Raw genomic sequence first — 27,998 nt, 5'->3', positions numbered from 1 at the left:
ATCCAGGCCCACCCCTTTTCCCATCTCAGTTATCCCACATTTTCCACGGCTAACCCCCCCTAGCCTGCGCATCTTTGGGCAATTGAGTGTGGCCAATCCACCTAACCTATAATCTTTGATCTGTGGGAGGAAACTGGAGTACCCGGAGAAATTCCTGCAGACACGGGAGAACTTGCAAATTTCACATAAACAGTTGCCCAAGGGTGGTATTGAGCCCAAGTGCCTGCTGCAGTGATGCAGCGGTGCTAACAACTGAGACGTCATGCTGCCCTATTCAGCTTAAAGTGTTTGTTACTTCCCATTTCGAGCCCCAATTTCATTCACTCTGTCCAGCCAGAAGGTGCTGAGGCCAGAACCCATTTGTCCATTCATGGCCTTGGGGAAGGGATGATCGATATAACAGGCCTGAGGGAACAGGAACTTTGAGGGGATCCTGAAGTTTCAGGTAGCCACCCAAAGTTCAAGCATCACCAAATATGTCCAGCCTTTAATCTGAATAAGCCATGGACCTCACGACCAGAAATGAAGGCTCCTGAGTGGAAACCCACATAATTTTATCTGCCCATGAACAACGTGGGCTCAGATACCTGGACGACCTGCGGGAGAATCTATAAGGCCTACCAAGACTTCAGATTCAATTTGCTGCATTCTCAACTAAGTTCCTGGCATGAGATGAGATTCTCACTGGGCAGCAGCAAGATCCCAATTAATGGGATTATTGCTTGTTAATAGCCTCTAAGTGAAAATCTTGCTGTTGTACCACCCGTCATGAAGAAACTAGACACCAAGCGTTCCCAACATGATGGTCAGAGCAGGTACCTGGCAATCTTGCAAAATGTCAAGATTACAGAGGAGGAAGTGCTGGATGTCTTGAAATGCATAAAAGTAGATAAATCCTCAGGAACTGATCAGGTGTACCCAAGAACTCTGTAGGAAGCTGGAGAAGTGATTGCTGGCCCTCTTGCTGAGATATTTGTATCATCCATAGTCACAGGTGAAGTGCCAGAAGACTGGAGGTTGGCAAAAGTGGTGCCACTGTTTAAGAAGGGTGGTAAAGACAAGCCAGGGAACTATAGAACAAGTGAGCCTGATGTCAGTGCTGGGCAAGTTGTTGGAGGGAATCCTGAGGGACAGGATGTACATGTATTTTGAAAGGCAAGGACTGATTAGGGATAGTCAACATGGTTTTGTGTGTGGGAAATCCTGTCTCACAAACTTGATTGAGTTTTTTGAGGAAGTAATAAAGAGGATTGATGAGGGCAGAGCAGTAGATGTGAACTATATGGACTTCAGTAAGTCATTCGACAAGGTTCCCCATGGGAGACTGATTAGCAAGGTTAGATCTCACGAAATACAGGGAGAACTAGCCATTTGGATACAGAACTGGCTCAAAGAGGGTGGTGGTGGAGGATTGTTTTTCAGACTGGAGGCCTGTGATCAGTGGAGTGCCACAAGGATCGGTGCTGGGTCCTCTACTTTATATCATGTACATAAATGATTTGGATGCAAACATAAGAGGTACAGTTAGTAAGTTTGCAGATGACACCAAAATTGGAGGTGTAGTGGACAGCAAAGAGGATTACTTCAGACCACAACAGGATCTTGACCAGATCAGCCAATGGGCTGAGAAATGGCAGATGGTGTTTAATTCAGATAAATGAGAGGTGCTGCATTTTGGAACAGCAAATCTTAGCAGGATTTATACACTTAATGGTAAGGTCCTAGGGAGTGTTTCTGAACAAAGAGATTTTGGAATGCAGGTTCATAGCTCCTTGAAAGTGGAGTCGCAGGTAGATAGGATAGTGAAGAAGGTATTTGGTATGCTTTCCTTTATTGGTCAGAGTATTTAGTACAGGAGTTGGGAGGTTATGTTGTGGCTGTACAGGACATTGGTTAGGCCACTGTTGGAATATTGCATGCAATTCTGTCTCCTTCCTACTGGAAAGATGTTGTGCAACTTGAAAGGGTTCAGAAAAGATTTACAAGGATGTTTCCAGGGTTGGAGGATCTGAGCTACAGGGAGAGGCTGAACAGACAGGGGCTGTTTTCCCTGGAGCGTCAGAGGCTGAGGGGTGACCTTATAGAGGTTTACAAAATTATGAGGGGCATGGATAGGGTAAATAGGCAAAGTCTTTTCCCTGGGGTCGGAGAGTCCATGACTAGAGGGCATAGGTTTAGGGTGAGAGGGGAAAGATATAAAAGAGACCTAAGGGGCAACTATTTCACGCAAAGGGTAGTATGTGTATGGAATGAGCTGCCAGAGGATGTGGTGGAGGCTGGTACAATTGCAACTTTTAAGAGGCATTTGGATGGATATATGAATAGGAAGGGATATGGGCCGGGTGCTGGCAGGTGGGACTAGAGTGGGTTGGGATATCTGGTCGGCATGGACAGGTTGGACTGAAGGATCTGTTACCATGCTGTACATCTCCATGACTCTATAACTCCAGCTCTCCATTCGACCATCCCAACCTCCACCTTGGATACTTGGCACCAACATCTCAGGGCATGCTGTATGGGCAGTGACTTCAGCACCACACATCAGTAGATCTTAGTATCGGTCACTTGCTCGCCTCTCCGCATTCTCATCCCAGTACTATGATATGCTTACAGTGCACTCTATACATCAAGCTGCAACTTGAGCTACACCAGTCACTTTCCTAGCAATGCTGCTACAAAGGTAGTTTGTGCAGATCAGAAACCCAGCTCACAAACTTTGAGTAAATTTTGTCTCAGGACTGTTCACTTACTCTCTTCTCACTCACTCAATTTGAGCCTTACAACATCGCTACCTCACCTTGCCTAGCCCTTTAGTGTTTTTCTTCCTCAGCTAGAGGTACCAGGCTCATTGAACTCCTGTCTTGCCTTGCCATTCAACACAGACATAAAGTCAAGAAGCTTATGTCCACCAGCAGTCCTCAGTCTAATCAAGGGAGGCAACCTTCAATTAGGAGGGCCTCGCTCAGTAAACCAAAGGCAGCTTCTGATATGAATCTCCAGGAGCTCGTGCATGCTCATTCAGCTGCTCCAGGTGCTCAGGATCTGGATGGTCTCCTTTTAAGGGGTGAGAAGCCAAATGTCGGGTACGCTACCATAGACTTAACTCTTCCTGCTGATTGTGAGCTGTTTTCCTCTGGAAGGTGAGAGAACAAGGTGTAAAGGAAGATATTGAGCTGGTGCAACAGGGAGGAAGTGGAGAATTATCCTGAGCAAATAAGAAGGCAGTGCAGAAGCCATGTAAAATTAGATTACTTTACTCTGTGGAAACAGGCCCTTCGGCCCAACAAGTCCACAATGACCTGCCGAAGCGCAAACCACCCATACCCCTACATTTGCCCCTTACTTAACACTACAGACAATTTAGCATGGCCAATTCACCTGACCTGCACATCTTTGGACTGTGGGAGAAAACCAGAGCAAACCCACGCAGACACGGGGAGAACGTGCAAACTCCACAGTGTCAGTCGCCTGAGGTGGGAATTGAACCTAGGTCTCTGGTGCTATGAGGCAGCAGTGCTAACCACTGTGCCACCGTGCCACCAAGGCTAGTTGGCTGAGGACCCGGGGTGGGTGAGAGTGACTGAGGATGTTGCAGTCAATAGTGAAAGAGGTATAACTCAGTGAGAGGTGGATGCAGCTGCAGAGATAGCATGACTGTGACTTAGCAGAGAGAAATGGTGAGGCATACCTTTGCCAAGCAGAGGTCATTGACCTTCTTTCCACAGTGCTGGGCATTCTTCCTGACAGCGAGATTGCACTGACTCCAGTGGCAACCATAGACCAGGTTGGCAGTATCTGCTGTCATGATCTCCTCCTTTGATCTTGGGGAAAACGGTGTCCTTCCTCTGCAACACCCCATCCACCAAGACCTCCAGATGCCAATTGGCAAATTGGGGTGCCAAATTCCCCCAATCTGCCACATCCAGAGCAAATATCAGGAACCAAACAGGGGCTGACAGTGGTCATCTGGGTGCATAACAGCTTTTAAAAACTGGTACGGGTGCCAGCGGTGCCAGATATGGTGGGATATCAGATCAGTGGCATGTCTTCCCAATAAAGTAAAGGGTAGAGTTAGGCTAGCAAAGGACATAAAGGATGCCATACAAGCAGGGCAGGCAGGCAGACAGTTTAAGGCAAGTTTGGGAAGATTGCAGAGAGAATCCCTATGGGAAACAAAAAAAAATTGATGCTTTGATAAAATAATCTAAGATTCTGCCCAAGGAATTCCTTTGTCCTCGGTGTCACCACCATTCTGCTACAGAGATGAACCCATCATTGGTCATTCAAGAGTTAGATGTAATGACTACTGGGATTTACAAGCTAGAGCTGTGGTTTGAAATACCTTAGAAATTATTGTCTAGTTTACATCAATAAAGTTATGTCAAATAACTTGTGGGCGGCACGGTGGCACAGTGGTTAGCACTGCTGCCTCACAGCGCCAGAGACCTAGGTTCAATTCCCGCCTCAGGCGACTTACTGTGTGGAGTTTGCACGTTCTCCCCGTGTCTGCGTGGGTTTCCTCCGGGTGCTCCGGTTTCCTCCCACACTCCAAAGATGTGCAGGTCAGGTGAATCGGCCATGCTAAATTACCCGTAGTGTTAGGTAAGGGGTAGATGTAGATGTAGGGGTATGGGTGGGTTACGCTTCGGCGGGGCGGTGTGGACTTGTTGGGCCGAAGGGCCTGTTTCCACACTGTAAGTAATCTAATCTAATCTAAATGTACTGCACAGTAAAAAGAATATTCAGCCTAATGGCATCTGTGTATTAAATCTGCATCTAACCTTTTCCATCTTATCCTGTCACCATGCCCTGCAATCTTTCTCCTTCATGTGTTTACCTAGTTTCCTCTTCTCCATTTATGTTATTCATCTTAATTTCTCCACACAGGTAATGGATTCCACAATCTTACCATCTCTAGGGAAAGAATCTTCTCCAGAATTCCCTATTGGATGTATTAATGACAATTTAATATTTATGGACTCTATCCCTGATGTCCCCTACAAGTGAAAACATCTCTTCTTTTATTCTATCAAACTGAAAGGAATCTCATCAGGTCGCTAGTCAGCCTTCTTGTTAAAACAACCTCAGCCTAATCAATCTTTCCTGTAACCCTTCCAGTTCTGGATCATTATTGTATTTTTTTTGCACTTTTTCCAATCATACTGCATTGTTTTCATAATATAGAAATGAGAATTGTTCTCAGTAATCCTCAACATCACAAGACATAGGAGCACAAGTGGGCCATTCAGCCCATTGAGTCTGCTGCACCATTCAATGAGATCGTGGTTGATCTGATAGTCCTCACCTCCACATTCCTGCCTTTACTCCAGGACCATTACTGATTAAAAACTAATCACAACTTTGAATAGCCTCAGTGACCCAGCCTCGACAGCTCATTATGGCAAAAAGATTCCACAGATTCACTACTCTCTGAGAGAAGAAATTCTTTCTCATCTCTGCCGAAAATAGTGACTTGAAACTCTGAGATGATGCTGTCTAGTCTTAGACTCTCGCAACAAGCAAATACATTCTCTTTGCATCTGCCCTCTCAAACGCCCAAAAAGTTGGAATATTGCGTGCACTTCTGGTCTCCTTCCTATTGGAAAGATGTTGTGAAACTTGAAAGGGTTCAGAAAAGATTTACAAGGATGTTTCCATGGTTGGAGGATTTGAGCTACAGGGAGAGGCTGAACAGACAGGGGCTGTTTTCCCTGGAGCGTCGGAGGCTGAGGGGTGACCTTATAGAGGTTTACAAAATTATGAGGGGCATGGATAGGATAAATAGGCAAAGTCTTTTCCCTGGGGTCAGGGAGTCCATAACTAGAGGGCATAGGTTTAGGGTGAGAGGGAAAAGATATAAAAGAGACCTAAGGGGCAACTTTTTCAAGCAGAGGATGGTACGTGTATGGAATGAGCTGCCAGAGGATATGGTGGAGGCTGGTTCAATTGTAACATTTAAGAGGCATTTGGATTGGGTATATGAATAGGAAGGGTTTGGAGGGATATTGGCCGGGTGCTGGCAGGTGGGACTAGGTTGGGTTGGGATATCTGGTCAGCATGGACGGGTTGGACCAAAGGGTCTGTTTCCATGCTGTACATCTCTATGACTCTATAAATGATATCCAGGCATTCCTCCATTTCTGTGAGGGTTCTGTTCCTGACAACTCTTGCAAATGATGACATTTGCGAGTGTGGGGCTTTTTAAAGATATGGAGGAATGTGGATACGCAACTTTTGTCTGCAGATTTTGATTTTTGTTATTACAGGTAAACAACCATTTATCTGAAATCCCGAAATCCGAAAAGCTCCAAAATCTGAAGGTTTTTTTTGTGAAGTTTTTACCTCATTAACAAGGTTTTTTGGCGTGCAAACAGTTAACACAACTCCACACCCACACGATGCATGTCACTCAGATGTAGTGAGAGGGTATGGCCCAGCACTGGCAGGCCTCAATTCAGGGCCTGTAGTACTCACTGTGATTCTAATGTTCGGTAAGATTTTTTAAAATATAATAAGTTTACTGTCGAACTGTCACTTATTCCAAACTTTGAAAAATTCCGAATTCCGAAAACCAGCTGGTCCCAAGCATTTTGGATAAAGGATTGTGTACCTGTACTTCTGTTTTAGATAGGCGAATTTGTGATTTGTGATTTGGCAGAATCAAAGGATTTACTGTATGGTTCATTAAAGTTGCCTCTCATTATTCTAATCTTTCCAGTAAGTACAGGACCAACATACTCAACCTGCCCTCATTAATAAATCCTTCCTTACCTGTCATCAACCTATTAAACCTTCTCTGGACTGCCTCCAGTGCCAATATAGTGTTCCTTAAATAAATGGACAAAACCATTCAAAGTAATCTATATGTGGTCTAACAAGTACCTTGTGTACTTTTAGCAAGACTTCCTATTTTTAAACTCAATTCCCTTTGGTGAAGAGGCCCATGTTACGTTTGATTTTCTTATTACCTGCAAAGCTTGTTAGCTAAATTTTTGTGGTACATGCACAAGGACCTCCAAATCCCCCATGTGCTGCAGCTTTCTGCAGTCTTTCTCTATTTAAATAATATTCAGCTCCTGCGAAAGTGCATAAACCCACATCTTGTAATACTCCAACTGCCTATTTTTTGCCCGCTCTATTAACCTGCCTACATCCCTCTGTGAGTTCTTTGTGCCATCCTCACTACTTGCCTGCCCACCTATTTTTATGTCACCTGCAAACTTTGCAATAGAACGTTCATTTCCCTCATTCAAGTCATTAATCATGTTGTAAATAATTATGGCTCAAGAACTGGTCGCTACCAACTGTGATCTAGCAAGTTTAATGCAACTTCAATGCCTTTCAATTCTGTCCCTGTTGTAATGAGCAACAGTGTTTGTTTGGCTTTGTTTAAGAACATGCAATGCTTTGTTTTGAATCGGTACACACGGATCTCTTTGGTCCTCTGTTTAGACTCAGGCCCAGATTTCCAACACCATGGCAGGCAGCACGAATCAGGCATTTCCCAGAATCCTACTGGCTGTGGGTGAAAGGCCCCTGAATGGCTGAATCTTTGTGCTGGAGAGAGTGCTAATGATAGGGTGGCAACGGTAGCTCTCCACTGGGAGTAGGTGGTGGCCACAGGGTTTGCCGAATGCTGAAGCAGGCCGGTTAAAAGGCCAACCTCAATTCTCTGGCTGTATTAAGCGCTACTAGTCCTTCTAGCCCTCAGTCTTTTCTCCTTGACAGTGCCATACCTACACAGTGCCAACTCATGTTATCCCACCTATAAATTGCTCAGACTCAAAAGGATTAGTCCTGTGCACAGCTTGTTTTGAAGCTGGTGAGTAATGTTGACTTTGTTTGATTGACATTTTCATGTGGTTATAGTCAGTTTTTTTTCTATGATATCCTTTACCAATGTCTCAATATATATCTGCATAAAGAGGTGCAAAGCATATACAATTTCTGTTATTAATATTGTAATCATCTATTTGAGAGACACTTTTAGGTTGCAGCTTTTCTGTCAAGAGGTTTGTGAATAGGTTTGTTTTTCTGAACAGTTTACTCAACTTATTGCTACTGGAGGGTCAATTGCTTCTGTACATTTCATACATTGTGTGAATGACCTTAGAATGACCACAAGTTGTCATGGAAGTGGGTGGGGAAGCACACGTTATCATTGAGTTGGCATGAAAAGGGCCAAGGAGTAGTTGGGTGGGGTGCATTTGTTGGCATGGAAGTCATTTTACCACTCAAAAAGGTTCCAAAACCAAGGTTATAGATCATAGCTCCTCTGAGGGGTTATGAACTGGGAGTCATGAAAATGCTCCCACTAATTCTAGGCAAATTGCAGGCCACTTGGGGATGCTAATCCTCTACATTGAAGCTGGCCAAGTTGGGAGTGCAGCATACAGGCTCACTGGCTGCACCCTTATCCGAAATCAGCAAATATGGGAATTCCAGGAATGGGGATAGGGTTCCCATGTTCAGGAGCCTCCTGCCATTATTAAATGGCTGTGTTGTCCTTGCCACTCTGTGAAAACCTGGTCTTGGTTAGGAAAGGAGCGTGTGACCTTTATACTCCTCTTGTTTAAGCCCAACAATCATACTTAGAGTCATAGAGATGTACAGCACAGAAACAGACCCTTCGGTCCAACCCGTCCATGCTGACCAGATATCCCAACCCAATCTCGTCCCACCTGCCAGCACCCAGCCCATATCCCTCCAAACCCTTCCTATTCATATACCCATCCAAATGCCTCTTAAATGTTGCAATTGTACCAGCCTCCACCATTTCCTCTGGCAGCTCATTCCATACACGTACCACCCTCTGTATGAAAACGTTGTCCCCTAGGTCTCTTTTATATCTTTTCCCTCTCACCCTAAACATATGCCCTCTAGTTGTGGACTCCTCCACTCCAGGGAAAAGACTTTGTCTATTTATCCTATCCATGCCCCTCATGATTTTGTAAACCTCTATAAGGTCACCCTCAGCCTCTGACGCTCCAGGGAAAATAGCCCCAGGCTATTCAACATCTCCTTATAGCTCTATTCCTCCAACCCTGGCAACATCTTTGTAAATCTTTTCTGAACCCTTTCAAATTTCACAACATCCTTCCAAAAGGAAGTAGACCAGAATTGCAAAAGTGGCCTAACCAATGTTCTGTACGGCTGCAACATGATCTCCCAACTCCTGACCAGTAAAGGAAAGCATACCAAATGCCATTTTTACTATCCTATCTACCTGTGGCTCCACTTTCAAGGAGCTATGAACTTGCACTCCAAGGTCTCTTTGTTCAGCAACACTCCCTAGGACCTTACCATTAAGTGTATAAGTCCTGCTAAGATTTGCTTTCCCAAAATGCAGCACCTCGCATTTATCTGAATTAAACTCCATCTGCCATCCTTAGCCCATTGGCCCACCTGATCAAGATCCCATTTTAATCAGAGGTAACCATCTTCATTGTCCACTACACCTCCAATTTTGGTATCATCTGCAAACTTACTAAGTATGCCTCTTATGCTCACATCCAAATCCTTTATGTAAATGACGAAAAGCAGTGGACCCAGCACCGATCCTTGTGGCACTCCACTGGTCACAGTCCTCCTGTCTGAAAAACAATCCTCTACCACCACTCCCTGTCTTCTACCTTTGAGCCAATTCTATATCCAAATGGTGAGCTCTCCCTGTATTCCATGAGATCTAATCTTGCTAACCTTGCTTAACTGGACTGAAATTCACTTGTCAGTTACATGTCAATTTTGCAAGTTTTTTAATGTCTTCTTGTTTGTATCCCTACTTTCACACGAACGACAGCCCCCACATTTGATGCTACCATAAATTTTTGAGATTGTAAAGGGAGATAATCAACTGGTTAACAGGGATTCCTATGTTATCTTTCTTCAATTTACCATCAAAAATCATATTTCCTTCTCCCTGCCCTAGCAAATGCACAAGATGTGAGAACACTGATACAAATGATTGCCCTGTGAAAATCTGGTCTTGGTTAGCAAAGGAGTGTGTGGCTTTTATACTCCTCTTGTTATAGCCCAACAATCATACTTAGAGTCATAGAGATGTACAGCACAGCAACAGACCCTTCAGTCCAACTCATGCATGCTGACCTGGCATCTAGTCCCACCTGCCAGCACTCGGCCCATAACCCTCCAAACCTTTCCTATTCCCATATACCCATTCAGATGCCTTTTAAATGTTGCAATCATACTAGACTCCACCACTTCCTCTGGCAGCTCATTCCATACACGTAGCACCCTCTGCATGAAACATACCACCCTACCTTATAACTAGCTGACTACAACTTAACCTTAGCAAGACTGATGGGAGAATATGAGCAGTGGCAGTTGCAATATTGTGTCTGGTGCAGGCTCAAGATTTGCATGTCTTGCTCGAGTGCAGGTAAGTGAGTTCCAGTAACCCAATGGTATCACACATCAGAAGTAGTCACCCCTTTCTGTGGGTGACCATTGAAATTGGGGACTGAGTTTTTTTTCTCTCTGTACATCCTTGTGCATATGGCAGTGTAATGGTTATATCACTGGGTTACAGATCCAAAGGCCTGGATTCATAATTCAGAAGTAGTGAACAGAAATTTTCTATCCCCAGTGAAACAGGATTAGAGGCAGGCAGGTGGGAAAATAGGCAGAATCTGGGTTAGGAGAGCTATCTGATATATCGGCCCCTGCCTTATGGGGAGGTGTCCCACAGAAAGGCTGAAATAGAAGCATAGAAACATAGAAGATAGGAGCAGGAGGTGGCCATTTGGCCCTTTGAGCCTGCTCCACCATTCATCACAATCATGGACAATCATCCAGCTCAATAGCCTCAACCTGCTTTCTCCCCAAAACCTTTGATCCCATTCACCCCCAACTGCTAAATCTAGCCACCTCTCGAATACATTCAATGTTTTGGCATCAACTACTTCCTGTGGTAATGAATTCCACAGGCTCACACTCTTTGGGTGAAGAAATGTTTCCTCATCTCCGTCCTATATGCTCTACCCCCAATCCTCAATCTGTGACCCCTGGTTCTGGACACACCCACCATCAGGAACATCTTCCCTGCATCCTCCCTGTCAGGTCCTGTTAGAATTTTAAGTCTCGATGAGGTACCCCCACCTCCACGTGTGCCAATCAACTGCCCACCACAGCCAAATTCTTAGTCTGCACTTTAGGGATACTTTTTCAGAGTAATGCACTTTTCCAGTGGCAGAGCTCCCATCTCACCCTTCCTTGTAGGGAGGCAATAAAGGCAGCCTCCCTACAGCAGTCTGGATCATTATCAAACAGCCAATGCTATCCAGTAGTAATCAAGCTCCATGTTCACGGTGTCCATGATGCCACCCGTCTTACTAAGTATGCCTCTTATGCTCACATCCAAATCCTTTATGTAAATGACGAAAAGCAGTGGACCCAGCACCGATCCTTGTGGCACTCCACTGGTCACAGTCCTCCTGTCTGAAAAACAATCCTCTACCACCACTCCCTGTCTTCTACCTTTGAGCCAATTCTATATCCAAATGGTGAGCTCTCCCTGTATTCCATGAGATCTAATCTTGCTAACCTTGCTTAACTGGACTGAAATTCACTTGTCAGTTACATGTCCTGAGGGGCCCCCCTCCATTCTATGGGGCCTATCTGACATTACTTTGTTATTTCGATTGTACTTCATGTGGAATCACCATTGAGAGTGTCCTTGCCCGGTGCCTCAACACCACTCACCTCTTCCACTGCGTCTCTCGAGGCTCTGATTGATTGAGCAATATCTAGTGACCACTTGCCTCATTTCTGAGAATGGCAAAGGCAGAGGCAAGGTAAAAACAATGCCTGCAGATGCTGAAAACCAAATACTGGATTAGTGGTGCTGGAAGAGCACAGCAGTTCAGGCAGCATCCAACGAGCAGCGAAATCGACGTTTCGGGCAAAAGCCCTTCATCAGGAATAAAGGCAGTGAGCCTGAAGCATGGAGAGATAAGCTAGAGGAGGGTGGGGGTGGGGAGAGAGTAGCATAGAGTACAATGGGTGAGTGGGGGAGGAGATGAAGGTGATAGGTCAAGGAGGAGAGGGTGGAGTGGATAGGTGGAAAAGAAGATAGGCAGGTCGGACAAGTCAAGGAGACAGTTACTGAGCTGGAAGTTTGAAACTAGGATGAGGTGGGGGAAGGGGAAATGAGGAAGCTGTTGAAGTCCACATTGATGCCCTGGGGTTGAAGTGTTCTGAGGCGGAAGATGAGGCGTTCTTCCTCCAGGCGTCTGGTGGTGAGGGAGCGGCGGTGAAGGAGGCCCAGGACCTCCATGTCCTCGGCAGAGTGGGAGGGGGAGTTGAAATGTTGGGCCACGGGGCGGTTTGGTTGATTGGTGCGGGTGTCTCGGAGATGTTCCCTAAAGCGCTCTGCTAGGAGGCGACCAGTCTCCCCAATGTAAAAGGCAGAGGCAGCCAACCAGAGGGCAACTCCAGGAATATAGATGTGCTGGTCTTACTGCTGATTAGCCTGGTTTGGGCTGGACATCAATACCTAAAGCTGGCAGGAAAATCCTACCCTCTGAACTGAAATTCTAAAATGATAGCTTGAGAAGCTGGAAGAAGAAAAAGTGACCATGAGCGATTTGATTATGTTAAAAACAATTGCTTCACTAAACACTTAATGATTAGGTTTCTGTTTCTGCTGGTCAGGCCCATTTGTGTCTTAATTCCTAGTGGCTAATCCCTGCCAATCTTGCCATTGATGTCTGCATCCCAAGAGTGCATTAACAAAAAGAAAACTAAAAAGACCTGAGGGAATTATTTGTCGAAGTTTACCGTTTTTAGGGATGCGCTTCAGACTTTATACTCCTATGCTTTATTCTGGAGGATCAATCTCTATCACCCTGAGATGAATCTTTAACATCAGTAAAACAAGTGCCAGCAACTCAAATCCTCATGCACCCCTCTGCCTCAGCCTCATATGATTTCAAATTTGATCAAAAGTGGCCAATCCTTGACACTATTTAGTTTGAGTCAGTTTGCTCTGAAGTGGATCCAATTTTAATACCTAACTATAAATTGCAAACCCTTGGAGGGACATGGATAAATTTGAAACAGAATTTGATTTAAAAGTACAATTAAAATGTATGTGGAAGGAATAATCATCAGAACTGAAACCAGTCAGCAACTTGGAAACTCTGAGAATTGAAACAAAATTTGGATGCCCCGATTCCAGTTGAGACTAGTTGTATTTATTAGATTAGATTAGATTAGATTAGATTACTTAAAGTGTGGAAACAGGCCCTTCGGCCCAACAAGTCCACACCGACCCACCGAACACGGAAATTGTTGGAAAAGCTCAGCAGGTCTGGTAGCATCTGTGGAGAGAAATCAAACTTAATGTTTCGGGTCCACTGACCCTTCTTCAGAACAGACCTTGGAACCATTCTGAGGAAGGGTCACTCAACCCAAAACGTTAACTCTGATTTCTCTCTATGGATGCTGCCAGACCTGCTGAGCTTTTCCAGTAATTTCTGTCTTTGTTTCTGATTTACAGCATCCATAGTTCATTCAATTTTTATTTTGTATTTATTAGTTTCCAGATTCTGAACTCCCATATGTTGAAAATCCATGTACTGTTTGTCATCAATCTAGAAGAGATATAAGAAAGCAAATTACGATTTTCGATCAAAATCCTTTAGCAGAATGTAACGAGTTAAACCATAAGACCATAAGACACAGGAGCAGAAGTGAGGCCATTGGCCCATTGATTTTGCTCCACCATTCAATCAATGCCTGAAAGTTGCTCAACACCATTCTCCTGCTTTCTCCCTGTAATCTTTGAGCTCCTTGACAATCAAGAACTATCTTTCTCTGTCTTAAATATACTCAATGACCTGGACTCCACAGCCTTCTGTGACAATGAATTCTGTAGATTTACCACTGTCTGGCTGAAGAAGTTTCTCCTCATCTCTGTTCTGACAAGGTCTCCCCTTTACTCTAACGCTGTGCCCTCGGGTCCTAGTCTCTTCTGCTAATGGAAGCATCTGCCCAATATCCACTGTATCCAGGCCTTTCAGTATTCTGTAAGTTTCAATTAAATCTATCCTCATCCTTCTAGCTTCCATCGTGTAGAGACCCAGAATCCTCAAATGTTCCACATGTTAAGTCTTTAATTCTGAGGTCATTCTCATTAACCTCCTGTGGACCTGCTCTAGGCCCATTACATCCTTCCTGAGGTAGGGGACCCAAAGTTGCTGATGGCTCATTCTATTTGCACTGAGTTGAAGTTTCAAATTTGTAATGTTTTAAGCATTTGCAGACACAATACTTGTCATTGCTGCACATTTGTAAATTAATTCCACTGTGAATAAAGTAGTATTTCTAATCTCTGAAACAATTTTTCAATAATATATTAAATTAATTACATCCACTTAAATCCTCTGGTTCTCGCTGCTCTGTAACCTTGAAATGCAAGTGGCTTGTCTAACCAGAAGAGCTGTCAAATTCTAATGCTTTATTTCTGTTGGTGTGTTTTTTTTTATCAGCTGTCTGCGAACATGGATGTAAACATGGAGAGTGTATTGGGGCAAATAAATGTAAATGTTACCCAGGATTCACTGGCAAAACATGCAACCAAGGTGAGTGCCAAGAACAGATTTGGAACATTGTCAGTACTTACTGTAAGCTGAGTGGGAAAACGATCCCGATGTTTAGAGGAAATCAGGGAGAAACTTGCAGAACACTTTAGTGCAGGATAACCCATTGAGATCAAGGACGCAGAGGTTCTGCTGAATTTAATAGCTGCACCTTGACATAATTTTTTTCTTACTGCTGCCTGTCTGGTAGCCTGTAAAACTGACTAGACCCCAAGAATGTGACATTCTTTCACATGCATTCCCAACTGTGCACAGTTAATGTGTACTGTTACCTCACACTTTTTTGTAAGTAATAAGAAAGGATCGTAACCCAGTAGAGTAAGTTTAACCTTTTTTAAGAAATATGAGTCAGACTTAAGTAATTTGTTGGTAATTTTACTTAATTACTTTTGAACTCCTTCTACGCCCTCAACTCTTCTCTGCCAATTACAAGCGCAAAGTTGTCAACTATATAGGAACACATATTATCCAACTTCCCTCCAAATCGTGCTGCAATCTGACTTGGACATACAACATTTTGTTCCTCTACTGTCAATGCACTAAGATTCTGGAACTCTTACCAAGTATTACATATGAGCTTCACTTCATAGACCTGAGGTGGCTCAGGAAAAATAGTCAAGCAGGAGGCTGGAAGAACGCAGCAAGCCAAGCAGCTGGAAAGAGCTGGAGAAGTTAACGTTTCGGGCACAACATTTTTTTCAGGACCTGAAACGTTGACTCCTCCACCTCCTGATGCTGCCTGGCTTGCTGTATTCTTCCAGCCTGGATTAGTGGTGCTGGAAGAGCACAGCAGTTCAGGCAGCATCCAAGTAGCTTCGAAATCGATACTTCGGGCAAAAGCCCTTCATCAGGAATAAAGGCAGTGAGCCTGAAGCGTGGAGAGATAAGCTAGAGGAGGGTGGGGGTGGGGAGAAAGTAGCATAGAGTACAATGGGTGAGTGGGGGAGGAGATGAAGGTGATAGGTCAAGGAGGAGAGGATGGAGTGGATAGGTGGAAAAGAAGATAGGCAGATGGGACAAGTCCGGACAAGTCAAGGGGACAGTTACTGAGCTGGAAGTTTAGAACTAGGATGAGATGGGGGAAGGGGAAATGAGGAAACTGTTGAAGTCCACATTGATGCCCTGGGGTTGAAGTGTTCCGAGGCGGAAGATGAGGCGTTCTTCCTCCAGGCACCTGGTGGTGAGGGAGCAGCGGTAAAGGAGGCCCAGGACCTCCATGTCCTCGGCAGTGTGGGAGGGGGAGTTGAAATGTTGGGCCACGAGGCGGTGTGGTTGATTGGTGCGGGTGTCCCGGAGATGTTCCCTAAAGCGCTCTGCTAGGAGGTGCCCAGTGTCCCCAATGTAGAGGAGACCACATCGGGAGCAATGGATACAATAAATGATATTAGTGGATGTGCAAGTAAAACTTTGGTGGATGTGAGCCTCCTGCTTGTCAACCTTGGATTCCAGCATCTGCATTTTTTCCGGCTCAAACCAGAAAAATAGTCATCATTCAACATCTCCAGGAGAGTTAGGGATAAGCATTAAATGCTCAGCTTTCCAGAAACATCCATATCAGAAGAAGAATGAGTTTTAAAAGGACAAAGGGGCCTGTTACCGTGCTGTATGACTCGATAATTGGCACAAATTCTTTCAGGCTTTGAATCATAGAATTGTGAGCACATAAGGAGTCCATTCAGCCCATTGTGTCTGTGCCAGCTTTCTGCAACAGCTGTTATTTCTGAGTGCCACTCCCCAACCTTTTCACTGAAGCCCTACCTTTTCTTTAAGCCCCTCTCTCCTCAGATATTAATCTAATTCTCTAGGAAGTTCGTTTCTTCATCACACTCTCAGGTAGTGCGTTCCAGATCCTAACAGTGCACTGAATAAAAATGTTCACCCCTTCTGCTAATCAATTTATATCAGTGTCCTTCAGTTCTGCACCCTACTACCAATCGAAATAGTTTGTTCTTACCTACTCAATCGCTCATGAATTGGAATGCCTCCATCAAATCTTCTCTCAACCTTCTCCAGGGAGACCATTTCTCCAATCAGTTCATGTAACTGAAGTTTCTCATCCCTGGAAGCAATCTTGTGAATCTTTGCTGCACTCTCTGTAATTTCTTCACATCCTTTCAAAAATCTAGTGGCTAAAAATGGACACAGTACACCAGTTGTTAGCAAATCAGTGTTTTATATTGTAGTCTCATAACTTCCTCTCTTTTATATTTGGTTCCCTCCGAATTATCAAGCCAAGGATCCCATAAGTTTTATTATCCACACTCTCAGCCCCAGCAATTAGAGATCACCAATCAATGGCCTAGCCAGTGACACCTTCATCCCATGCGTAAATTAAAAGAAAATTGTTGTGCATATATATACATATACCCAAGGTCTCCCTGTCCCTGCACAATTTTAGAATTGTGCGCTTTTTTATTTTGCCACTCCTTATTCTTTCTACCAAATTTGATTATTTTACATTTCTCTTCTTCATTCAACTGCCATTCACATCATTTGTTTTGAAGTCTGTCACTGTCCCCTCACACTTTTGATTTATCTGAAACTTGTGTCAGTCACAAATGTTAAAATAGTGCCCTGTGCAGGAAAATCTGTCTCCTCAATATAAATCAAAAGAAACATGAGATCTAATTCTGACCCCTGGTGAACCCCACAAAAAATCTTCCGCCAATCTGTAAAGCAATCTTTCACTTTTCACTTTTTTTAATCATTAAGATTCTTTTTTTTATTCATGCTGCCTCTGTTCCTTATAACTTTGCTGACAGGCCTTTTACGTGGCAATTTATCAAAAGCCTTTAGAAAGTCCATGCATGTCACAGTAACTGCATTACTTTCTGTTACTTCAAAAAAAAATTCAAGCAGTTTAAACACAATTTGCCCACGACAAATCTATGCTGGCTTTCCTAACTGACCAGCATCTATCCAAGCAACTGTTAATTTCCCCAAATTATCATTTCTAAAAGCTTTCCCATGTTTTAAAACAAACCTCCTTGCTATCTAGACTAAACTGACTTGTAAGTAGAGTCATAGACCTGTACAGCATGGAAACAGGCCCTTTGGTTCAACTTGTCCATGCTGACCAGATATCCGAATTTAATCTGGTCCCATTTGCCAGCACTTGGCCCATATCCTTCAAAACCGTCCTATTTATATACTCATCCTGATACCTTTTAAATGTTGTAATTGTATCAGCCTCTACCACTTCTTCTGGCAGCTCATTTCATACACACACCACTCTCTGTGTGAAAAAGTCACTCCTTAGGTCCCTTATATACCTTTCCCCTCTCACCCTAAACCTATGCCCCTCTGGTTCTGGTCTCCCCCACCCCAGAGAAAAGATCTTGTCTATTTACCCTATCCATGCCCCACATAATGTTATAAACCCCTATAAGGTCACCCCTCAGCCTCCAATGCCCCAGAGAGAATAGCCCCAGCCTATTCAATATCTCCTTACAGCTCAAACCCTCCAACCCTAGCTGCATCCATGTAAGTCTTTTCTGAACTCTTCCAAGTTTCACAACATAGCAGGGAGATCAGAGTTAAATTCAGTATTCCAAAAGTGATCTAACCAGTGTCCTGTACAGCTGCAGCACGGTCTCCCAACTCATATAATCAATGCACTGACTGATAAAGACAATCATATCAAATGCCTTCTTCACCAGCCTATCTACCTGAGACTCCACTTTCAAGGAACTATGAACCTGCAGAGGCCTACAGCATAGAAACAGGACCTTTACGCCAACTTGACCAATTTTCACAGTTAAACTAGCCCCAATTGCTTACATTTGGTCCATATGCTTCCATACCTATCCCATCCATTTACCTGTCTAAATGTTTCTTAAACGTCAAAATTGTACTCACTTCCAAGACTACCTCTGGCAGCCTGTACCAGATACTCACCACCTTGTGTGAGAAATAATTGCCCCTCTGGACACTTTGTATCTCTCCCCTCTCACCTTAAACCTATGTCCTCTAATTTTAGACTCCCCTACCATAGGGAAAAGCTGTTGGCTATCTATGCCTCTCATGATTTTATAGACCTCTATAACATCACCTCTTAGTCTCCTATGCTCCTGGGAAAAGAAGTCCCAGCCGATCTGACCTCTTCTTATAACTCAAGCCTTCCCATCCAGGTTGTATCCCAGTAAATCTATTCCGCACTCTTTCTAGGTTAATAGTATTTTTTCTATAGTAGGGCAACCAGAACTGCATATAGATGCTGTACTTTATACCTTTATTTTTAAACAAGGACGTAACATTTGTCATTCTTGAATTCAATTCAAGAATGAATGTGCTCAACATTGGTAATTATGGCCAGTGTCTCCAAAAATGTCCAGTTATGTTGGATGTAGATTTTCTCATTGGTCAGTACAATACTGAAAAAGTACACAGGTCATAATACTGCAATTAATGAATCTTAAATTAATTTTGTCCATGTAAATAATATGTACTGGGTGAAATTTCCTGCTTTCACAGATGATGAGCTTAGAGCTAGGAAGGACATGTCAGTAATTGTAGTGATAGCATAATTGACCCCATGACTCCTTCTGCCAGGATTAGAACAGGTATCAGAAGTTCCCTGGTCAACCTGCGCACCCACCACCAATTACTGAACACTTAAGAATTTCGTCCAATACCAGTTGCATTAACACCTGTTGAAACTGCATGGCCAGTTCAACAACTCCTGAGGGAGTAGAGGCCCGAATTTCAAAGCGTTAAGTGACCATTTTAGGGACACGATATGAGAAAGGACAGCAGCTGAGAGCCAGCCATATTCTTGCTGCCAACGCCCCCCCCCCACCCCCCCACCCCCCTTCCCGAACCCCTTTCCTCTGTGATCCATAGTTCTATCCCCCACATTCCTTACCTATGACCTGCGTGATTCCATGATCCTGGGTCTCCAGAGCCTGTCCTTGCAGCAGGAGGCACCACAATCCCTATGGCTCACAAGAGCTGCCAACCTCTGATTAGTCAACACTCTCAGGGAGTGTGAGTACTTTCCCCAACGTCTTGATTCCTGTTAAAAGGCCACAAGAGGTGACCTTACCACTGCCTGAACAGCTTGTGGTTCAGTGGGCCGAGCTGAAAAGAAACTCTCACCAGCACTGCAGCTGACAGTCAACACCTTCCCATCCCCACCTCCCCTTCCACCATGCCTCAAAAGATTTGGCTCATTGCCTCTAGATGTAAGAGACAATTAAGTAGAATTGGTTACTCGGGCAGCAGTATTCAGTGAGAAGCAGAAGCTTGAGGCCTAACTGTGCCCAACTAAAGTTGCTCATAATCATAAGTCCCTTTGAGTAGACTGAGTATCATGTAAGATGTGGATTGTAGATTGTCCATTAATGGCCCAAACTGTTGCCTTGACAGCATGCACCAAAATGGCCATAGTATGTTTATAATGAAGGCTCATATGCAGGGTACGTACTCTGAATTCCTGAATGCTGTGCCAAGGATGCACCTTTGGGGATTGTCAGAACAGGAGAAAGTGAGGACTGCCGATGCTGAAGATCAGAGCTGAAAATGTGTTGCTGGAAAAGCGCAGCAGGTCAGGCAGCATCCAAGGAACAGGAGAATCGACGTTTCGGGCATAAGCCTTTCTTCAGGAATTCCTTTCGACTCTCCTGTTCCTTGGATGCTGCCTGACCTGCTGCGCTTTTCCAGCAACACATTTTCAGCTCAGGATTGTCAGAACATTCAACATTAGGTTGAATTTTGTGAGCACTGTGCATCTTGCTGTTTAGCTTTAATGCAGCGATTCATTGATAGCTTTATTTTAGTTCTCTATTAACTTTAAATTCCTCAAACCTGCCAGTTAAATTTCTTAATTGCTATGTTCAGTTTGTATACTTCATTCATAATGGCATTCTTCACCCCACTACCCACCCAGTTCAATGGGACAAACCTTCTCCATCTCCCTTACTCATGCAAATACGCTTGGGAAGGTGATAGCCTTGTGGTATTATCAACAGACAATTAATCCTTAAAATCAGCTAATGGTCTGGGGACCAAGGTTCAAATCCCACCATGGCAAATGGTGGAACTTGAATTCAATTAGAGTCATAGAAGTGTATAGCATAGAAACAGATCCTTCAGTTCAACCTGTCTGTGCCAACCAGATATCCCAACCCAATTTAGTTCCACCTGCCTCATATCCCTACAAACCCTTCCTATACATGTACCAATTCAAATGCCTTTTAAATGTTGCAATTGTACCAGCCTCCACCACATCCTCTGGTAGCTCATTTTATATACATACCATCCTCTGTGTGAAAAAGTTGCCCCTCAGGTCTCTTTTATATCTTTCCCCTCTCACCCTAAACCTATGCCCTCTAGTTCTGGACTCCCCAGCCCCAGGGAAAAGACTTTGTCTATTTATCCTATCCATGCCCCTCATGATTTTTAAAATCTCTATAAGGTCACCCCTCCGCCTCCGACGTTCCAGGGAAATCAGCACCAGCCTGTTCAGCCTCTCCCCATAGCTCAAATCCTCCAACCCTAACAACATAATTCTAAAAAATCTGAAATTAAGGATCTGCTGATGACCATGAAGCCATTGTCGATTGTTGGAAGACCTATCTGTTTCATTAATGTCTTTCAGGGAAGGAAATCTGCCATCCTCACATGGTCTGGCTTACATGTGACACCAGCCCCACACAATGTGGTTGACTGTCAATTGCCTTCTGAAATGGCCTAGCAAGCACTCAGTTGAACCAATCACTATAAAGCCTCATCAAGAACGATTAGGAATGGGCAATGCTGGCCAGTTAGCGACACCCACATCTGGCAAAAGAATAAAAGGAAACCTCGTGGCATAGCTTGACTTTACAGTGATTGTGTTTCAAAGATGTTTGAATACTTTGCACATTCACATGCTACTCAGTAGTGTGAAAAGTCATCTTGTCAAATAACTGAAACCAGTTCTCTCAGCTATTCGTATTTTGTTTTGTACCAATTTTTTTTGGCTGCTACAGATTTTAACGAATGTGGACTGAAGCCAAGACCCTGTGAACACAGATGCATGAACACACATGGCAGCTACAAGTGCTACTGTCTGAATGGTTTCATGCTGACTCCAGATGGCACATGTGCTAGTGAGTGAAACATTCCTGGAATCCCTGTTGTGATAAAATATTGCTGATGGATTGATCATCTGTTGGATTCATAATGTTCTCCTCCCAGTTTTGCACTCTGTGATTTCAGCTATTTTTGAGGCTATTTGGAACAAATGACCATTTCTTAAAAGTTCATTGGCAATCTTCATTAGATGCTTTTAAAACACAATAACAATAAATCAGAATTTGTTATCAAAATATAAGTGGGGCAAACAAGATATATTTTTATGTACAAATGGCACAAAATCTATAGAAAAGGGTAGATGGATTGTCAAATGCAAATATGCAACTATTAACTGCCTGAGTTGTCATTTTGCTGTAAGCTTTGCAAATGAGGCATCTGCTATCTGCCTTATCATTTGAAATACATTACATGGCATGAAGTTGCTGTATTTGTAAATTAGATTTAATCTGAATCAACACAGACATTTAGAGCTAGCGTAAGTACCCATTTCATCGTACAATTATTGTTCATCATGACCAATCAACCTCTCTTGATTAGAGTGGTGCTGGAAAAGCACAGCAGGTCAGGCAGCATCCGAGGAGCAGAAAACCCACTCGAATTTTGACTCTGGTTTCCAGCATCTGCAGTCCTTGTTTTTAACCAATCAACCTCTCTTGCCCATCTGAAAATTACCTGCTACAAATAAGCAATCTCATTACTTTAACTTGTGAACTATTTGGGAATTATTTTTAAAATGTAAAATAATAAAGTTAAAATAATTTGCTTTGCATTTCCTTTCTCCCTTTTCTCACTCTCTATGACTTGATCTAATTCTTTTTTCCTCTTTTTATTTCACTTTCTGTACCTAATTAAATTTATCCTCCTTCTACTTCTGGTGAATGCTTAGTTGAGGCCAAATAGTTAAGGTGATGGATTAGGAAATCCATTGGGATTTTGCCCCGCAGTTTAGAGCCCTGCTGATATAAGGGACCTTCTTGTACTGCAGTGGTATTGTCCCTACCCTTGGACCAAGAGGCCTGGGTTCAGGTCCCACTTGCTCCAGAAGTGTAGAATAAATCTCTAAACAGGTTGATTAGAAAGATAGGTTAAATTTTTTAAAATAAATACAATTAATTTATTAAGACTGTTCACTCAGGTGCCAGGTGACCTATTTTCCTCACTGCACTGGTTTCAACTTGAACTTACAATAACTTTATGGGAAACTGTTGTTTTAGTGCTGATGGCTGAATAGGCTGGGGCTATTTTCTCTGGAGCATCTGAGGCTGAGGGATGACCTTGTAGAGGTTTATAAAATCATGAGGGGCATGGATAGGGTGAATGATCAAGGTCTTTTTCCCAGGATGGGGAGGTCCAAAACTGGAGGGTACAGGTTTAAGGTGAGAAGGGAAAGATTTAAAAGGGAACTAAGGGGCAACATTTTCATGCAGAGAGTAGTGCATGTATGAAATGAGCTGCCAGAGGAAGTGGTGGAGGCTGGTACAATTACACCATTTAGAGTCTTAGAGATGTACAGCATGGAAACAGACCCGTCGGTCCAACTGGTCCATACTGACCAGATATCCCAACCCAATCCATTTAAAAGACATCAGGACAGATTTATGAATAGGAAGGGTTTGGAGGGATATGGGCTAAATGCTGGCAAATGGGACTAGATTAGGTTGGGATATCTGGTTGGAATGGATGAGTTGAATAAAGGGTCTGTTTCTGTACTGTGCATCTCTATGACTGTCTGACTGCAGAGCGACTCAAACTAGTGCCAGATGCTAGCAGCTGCCCCGTTACAGAGTTTGATACAATATTGAGTTTAGTTCTTCACAGAAGACAGTGCAGTTAAAGATTTCTGTAACCAATTTTATTTCTAATCTACTCATTGGGGAAAATGGCAGAAATGGGTGCAACATTTATGTTACTCAACTAATACAGGGCAATATTATATGTGTTCTAAAAACAATTTTCCACCTGATCACATTGATCTCCCATCTGGGAAATTAGGTTAAAATCATTCTCAGCCTTTCAGTGATTACTTCTCTCCTTTCAGTAATTTCACTTAATGCACATAAGATTTTCTTAACAGTCCCAACTATTCCAGATTGATAAATAGCGCTGTCTCAAAATGCCACGCAGACAAGAGGGCAGAGAACAGAACAAACAGTAAATGAAATATTGCTGAACCATGGGATAAGGATTAGGAGGGAAAGGCCACAAACCTGGTCTGAATGGAAGGCTTTGAGAAGGTGGAAAGAGATGCAGAGAAAATTAGTCAGTGTGCCCCAGGTAAGGGAGTCACATTTCCCAAGATAAACACCTTGGGACAGAACCTACTATCAAGCATCTGATATTGCCACTAGAAACTACGTGGAAGGACTAAGAGTCATTTTATTTCCCTTCAGATTGTCTCCGCCTCTTTTTTTGGAAAAGACTTATTTCCAACACATTGAAAATTAATTCACAACATGGTCAATCACATGTTCTATCAATCAGTCCACAAAACAGCATCAGGGAACTTCAATACACTGTTAAAGTGAAGCAGCAGTCACGAGAAGAGAGAATCCAGCATTTCTGATGGATGGTAGAGTGTCAGCCATTTAACAAAAATTGATGGGGAAATTAGTGATTGACAAAAACATTAATACATTTTTAATTCATTAATCAAGTCACTGATTCCTCGCCAATTGCATTTGATCATGATTTGGTTCATCCAACAACATACCAATGAACTAATACATCCACAAAGACCAATTAAAATGAACAAATTATGGTTAAAGCTTCCCAATCAACCATTTAGATCTCTAGTTCTGCAATAGCAGAGTTTAAATAAGAATGTAATTGCAATTGTTATTCTTCCCAGGAAATTGTGAGAAACCAGACCACTGAAATAAATTATGCATAACTTAAAATACATAGCTTATCACATCAACGTAATTTACATCAGCAAAGGTTCCAAATGGGATTACGTTCTGAATGGGATTACGTTCCGAATGGGATTACGTTCCAGTTGTCCATTGAAAAAGGAAAGAAGTATTGTTGTATGAGATTTTGAATGCACAAGTTCACTGGCTCTGTGATCTTTAGATTCCAGGACATGTGCAATGGCAAACTGTCAATATGGCTGTGAGGATGTGGAGGGAGAGGTCCGCTGTTTCTGCCCATCCTCTGGATTACAACTGGGACCAGATGGAAAAACCTGCATAGGTCTGTGCTCTCTCTGTAATCTCGAGTTCGAGAACAAAGTTTACCACAAAAATAAAATGACTTGATTATTGATTTCTTTCATGGGAAATTTGTATCCCTGGAGAAGCCAGACCCCCTCAATTCCCTTAAACTCAGTCAGAGGGCAGTGGAGAGTCAACAAAGCTGGAAGTAAGTATGCAGGTGCAGAAGGCAGTAAGAAGATAAATGGTATGTTGGCCTTCATAGCAACAGGATTCAAGTGCAGGAGCAGGGATGTCTTGCTGCAACTTACAGGGCCTTGGTGAGTCAGCACTTGGAATATTGTGTGCCATTTTGGTCTCCTTATCTGAGGTAAGATGTTCTGGCAATGGAGGGAGTGCAACAAAGATTTACCAGACTGATTCTTGGGAAAAGCAGGTCTTATGTATGAAGAGAGACTAGATTGATTAAGATTGTATTCATTGGAATTTGGATGAATGAGGAGGGTTGGGGATTTTAAAGAAATCTGTAAAATTCTAAATTGACCAGACAGGATAAATGCAGAAAGTATGTTCCTAATGAGCACAGAGTCTGGAACCAGGGGATGCTTTCTAAGGATGCAAGGCAGGCCATTTCAGAACTGAGATGAGGAGCAATTTCTTTGGCCAGAGAGTGATGAGCTTTTGGAAGGATTAGCCTTGTCACAGAAAGCGGTTGAGGCCAAACAGTTAATGTTTTTAAGAAGGAGATAGGTATAGCTCTTAGGGCTGAAGGGATCAAAGAGTATGAAGAAAACATGGGAATGTGGTGCTGTGTTAAATGATCAACCATGACTATTTGAACAGCAACAAATGACAATGGTTGTATAGTCACCATTAGAATGGCTAGGCTGTAGATTCATTAGCTGAATTCGAGGGATTTGAACCTATGTCTGTAGAGTATTAACCAGAGCTTTCTGGATTATTAGCCCAGTGTCAATTACTACCTCCCCCAAAAAAATGCTGGAAGCAATATTTTTCTGCTAAATAATTGAGACATTGTTTGGTAAATGTATGTCAGTTGTAACAGTCATGTTTACTGTTCAAATTCACACAGACTTCAAGCTGTTAAATCAACTTTAACCTGAGCTGTTTCGACATCACTTAAAGGAGAATGCTTGTTGACTGCTGGTTTGATATCATGCAAAGAGGGCAGACTGAAAGCTGAATGCAATGGGAGTAACTTTCAGTATTCTCCAATTAATTTAAGAAGAAAGCCAATTGGAAATAAAGGTTAAAGTTAGAAAGGAGACAACCTAAAAAATAAATGACCCTTCGGTATTTGACAGGAGTCTATAGTTATGTCAATTATTCATTTAGTTCCTAAAAGCTGAACACACATTTGTAGATACTTTTAATTAATCTGTTCAGGCTGCTTGTCCAGCACAGGTGGGGCTTCAACCCAGAAGTGGCCCACAGACAGGGACACTACCACAGTGCCTTATAAGCCTGATATGATTTGAACATGCACTTTTCTAATCTGGAGTCAAACACTCTGCTGTTGTACCATAAGCCCTTGCAATAAAACAGCTTCATAAACAGGGAGGAGTTGTTATTGTTGGAACCAGCAAGCCTGGGAGTAAGGCAGTTAACCCAATTAGAAATTGAAATTATTCCTGCAGGACGCAGAATCAAAGTGTAGTTTTGGAGGTGTAAGTTAATTACTTTACGTTTCTGTTTGAAGAATCTCTAAGTTGTCTTGATGTCATGAAGATGGGTTGGGTGTTAGGAAGGTTCTTTTGTTTCACGTTATCTGTATGCTTGCTCGCAGATAGTTCAACATGGGAATTGATGAAGACCACGCAGCTGTTGTCTTATTAGCTTGCAGTTCACTCGGGGAAAAAGAGAAAGAGATGCTAGCCAGGCCTGCACCTTAAGTAGAGAAAATGCGAACTCTATCACTCACCATATGGAGTGTGGATGGAAGCCCAGACACAGTTTAAAGGCAGAGTTCATGAAAGAAAAGAGACTGAGAGATTTGCCTAGCTTGGAACTAGAGGAAGAAATCTGGAGTAACCCTCATTGAGAAACACCCAATTTAGCTTAGAATCAGGGTGAGAGAAATCTAGGAGATGAAGAGTCGTTTGGACCAAGAGAGTAAACAGCGTAGAAACCCAGGGTACTTCCAATTGTCTGTTGAAATCTCAAAACAGGAATTGAAAGTAAAACTCCCATTTAAGGTGAAAGGTCCAAGATCTTTCAATGTACTTACTGATTTGTTAGTACCTAGAAATGATACTGACATAGCTAGTTTTTTTGTCAACCTGAAAGGGATAAAGAGTAAACGATAGATGAGGATAGAGAGAGAAGGACAGTTGAACAGACAAAGGAGTGGATAACAGTCAGTCTAGAAGGGTTAGTAACTATTAATGGAGACTGTTAGTGGCTGTTGCAAGAATGTGAAGAGTTGGCTCCAAGGAAGAAACTAACTTTCATGAATCTGATAGTTAGGCAAAAATTTATCTGACTGAGAGTCATAGTGAAAAATGGGAATTTTAATTGAGAATGTTAGGCTAAAGTATATGTGATAGTTAGCTAAGCAAGTATTTACTTCATAATGTTTGCTTTGTTTGATTTGTTTCTGTAAAATTAATTTGATTTAAAACATGAAATCATGTAACTTAATTTTTTTTTGGTTAATAAAGGGTGTGTGAATTTCTCTAAAACGTTAACAGTCTCTATTGAGATTGGAACAACACCCTCAGCCTCCAAATACCATCCACCTCACTCTCCCAACTCATTTAAATCCACACCTAGCTCCCCCCATACTCCCACCAACCAAGTCCTGGCCCATGCTCCTCCCCACAAGAATGGAAGTTGTCTGAATATATCTGTTGTCCAGCCTCTTTCCTGGGATCAATAGCCACCCTTTCCTTACACTCTCTTCCCCCCCCCCCCCCCCATTCACAATCAAACACCCACCAATTATTTCTGGCTTTCCACCCTGAATGCTGACGATTGCCAGGACGTCCTGCTCTGTTACGCCAATCAAGCTCGCTCTGACTGACCCTTTTTCCTCAGTCAATTCATCTTCCCTTGCTCAACTTCTTTTCTCACCCATACATTAGCTCCCTACCCACCCAGCAGCTAATTTGGCTGGTCGCCAGGCTGG

General features: G+C 43.0%; 1 protein-coding gene across 3 annotated transcripts in view; it reads left to right on the top strand.

The window, feature by feature from the left end:
• The window catches only part of egfl6 (EGF-like-domain, multiple 6), a 90,404-nt gene that overhangs the window by 17,116 nt on the left and 45,290 nt on the right, over positions 1-27,998 (top strand). For 2 of the 3 annotated variants that reach the window (XM_072584864.1, XM_072584862.1), the window contains exons 3-5: positions 14,511-14,603; positions 21,593-21,712; positions 24,771-24,890. In XM_072584864.1, the coding sequence (XP_072440965.1) occupies positions 14,511-14,603; positions 21,593-21,712; positions 24,771-24,890 (333 nt within the window). The remainder of the gene's footprint in view (positions 1-14,510; positions 14,604-21,592; positions 21,713-24,770; positions 24,891-27,998) is intronic. The other variant, XM_072584863.1, reaches the window with a different exon arrangement.

This window comes from Chiloscyllium punctatum, chromosome 15 (assembly GCF_047496795.1).
Source record: "Chiloscyllium punctatum isolate Juve2018m chromosome 15, sChiPun1.3, whole genome shotgun sequence".
Classification (NCBI taxonomy): Eukaryota; Metazoa; Chordata; class Chondrichthyes; order Orectolobiformes; family Hemiscylliidae; genus Chiloscyllium; species Chiloscyllium punctatum.
This window is presented reverse-complemented; position numbering and strand designations above follow the sequence as displayed.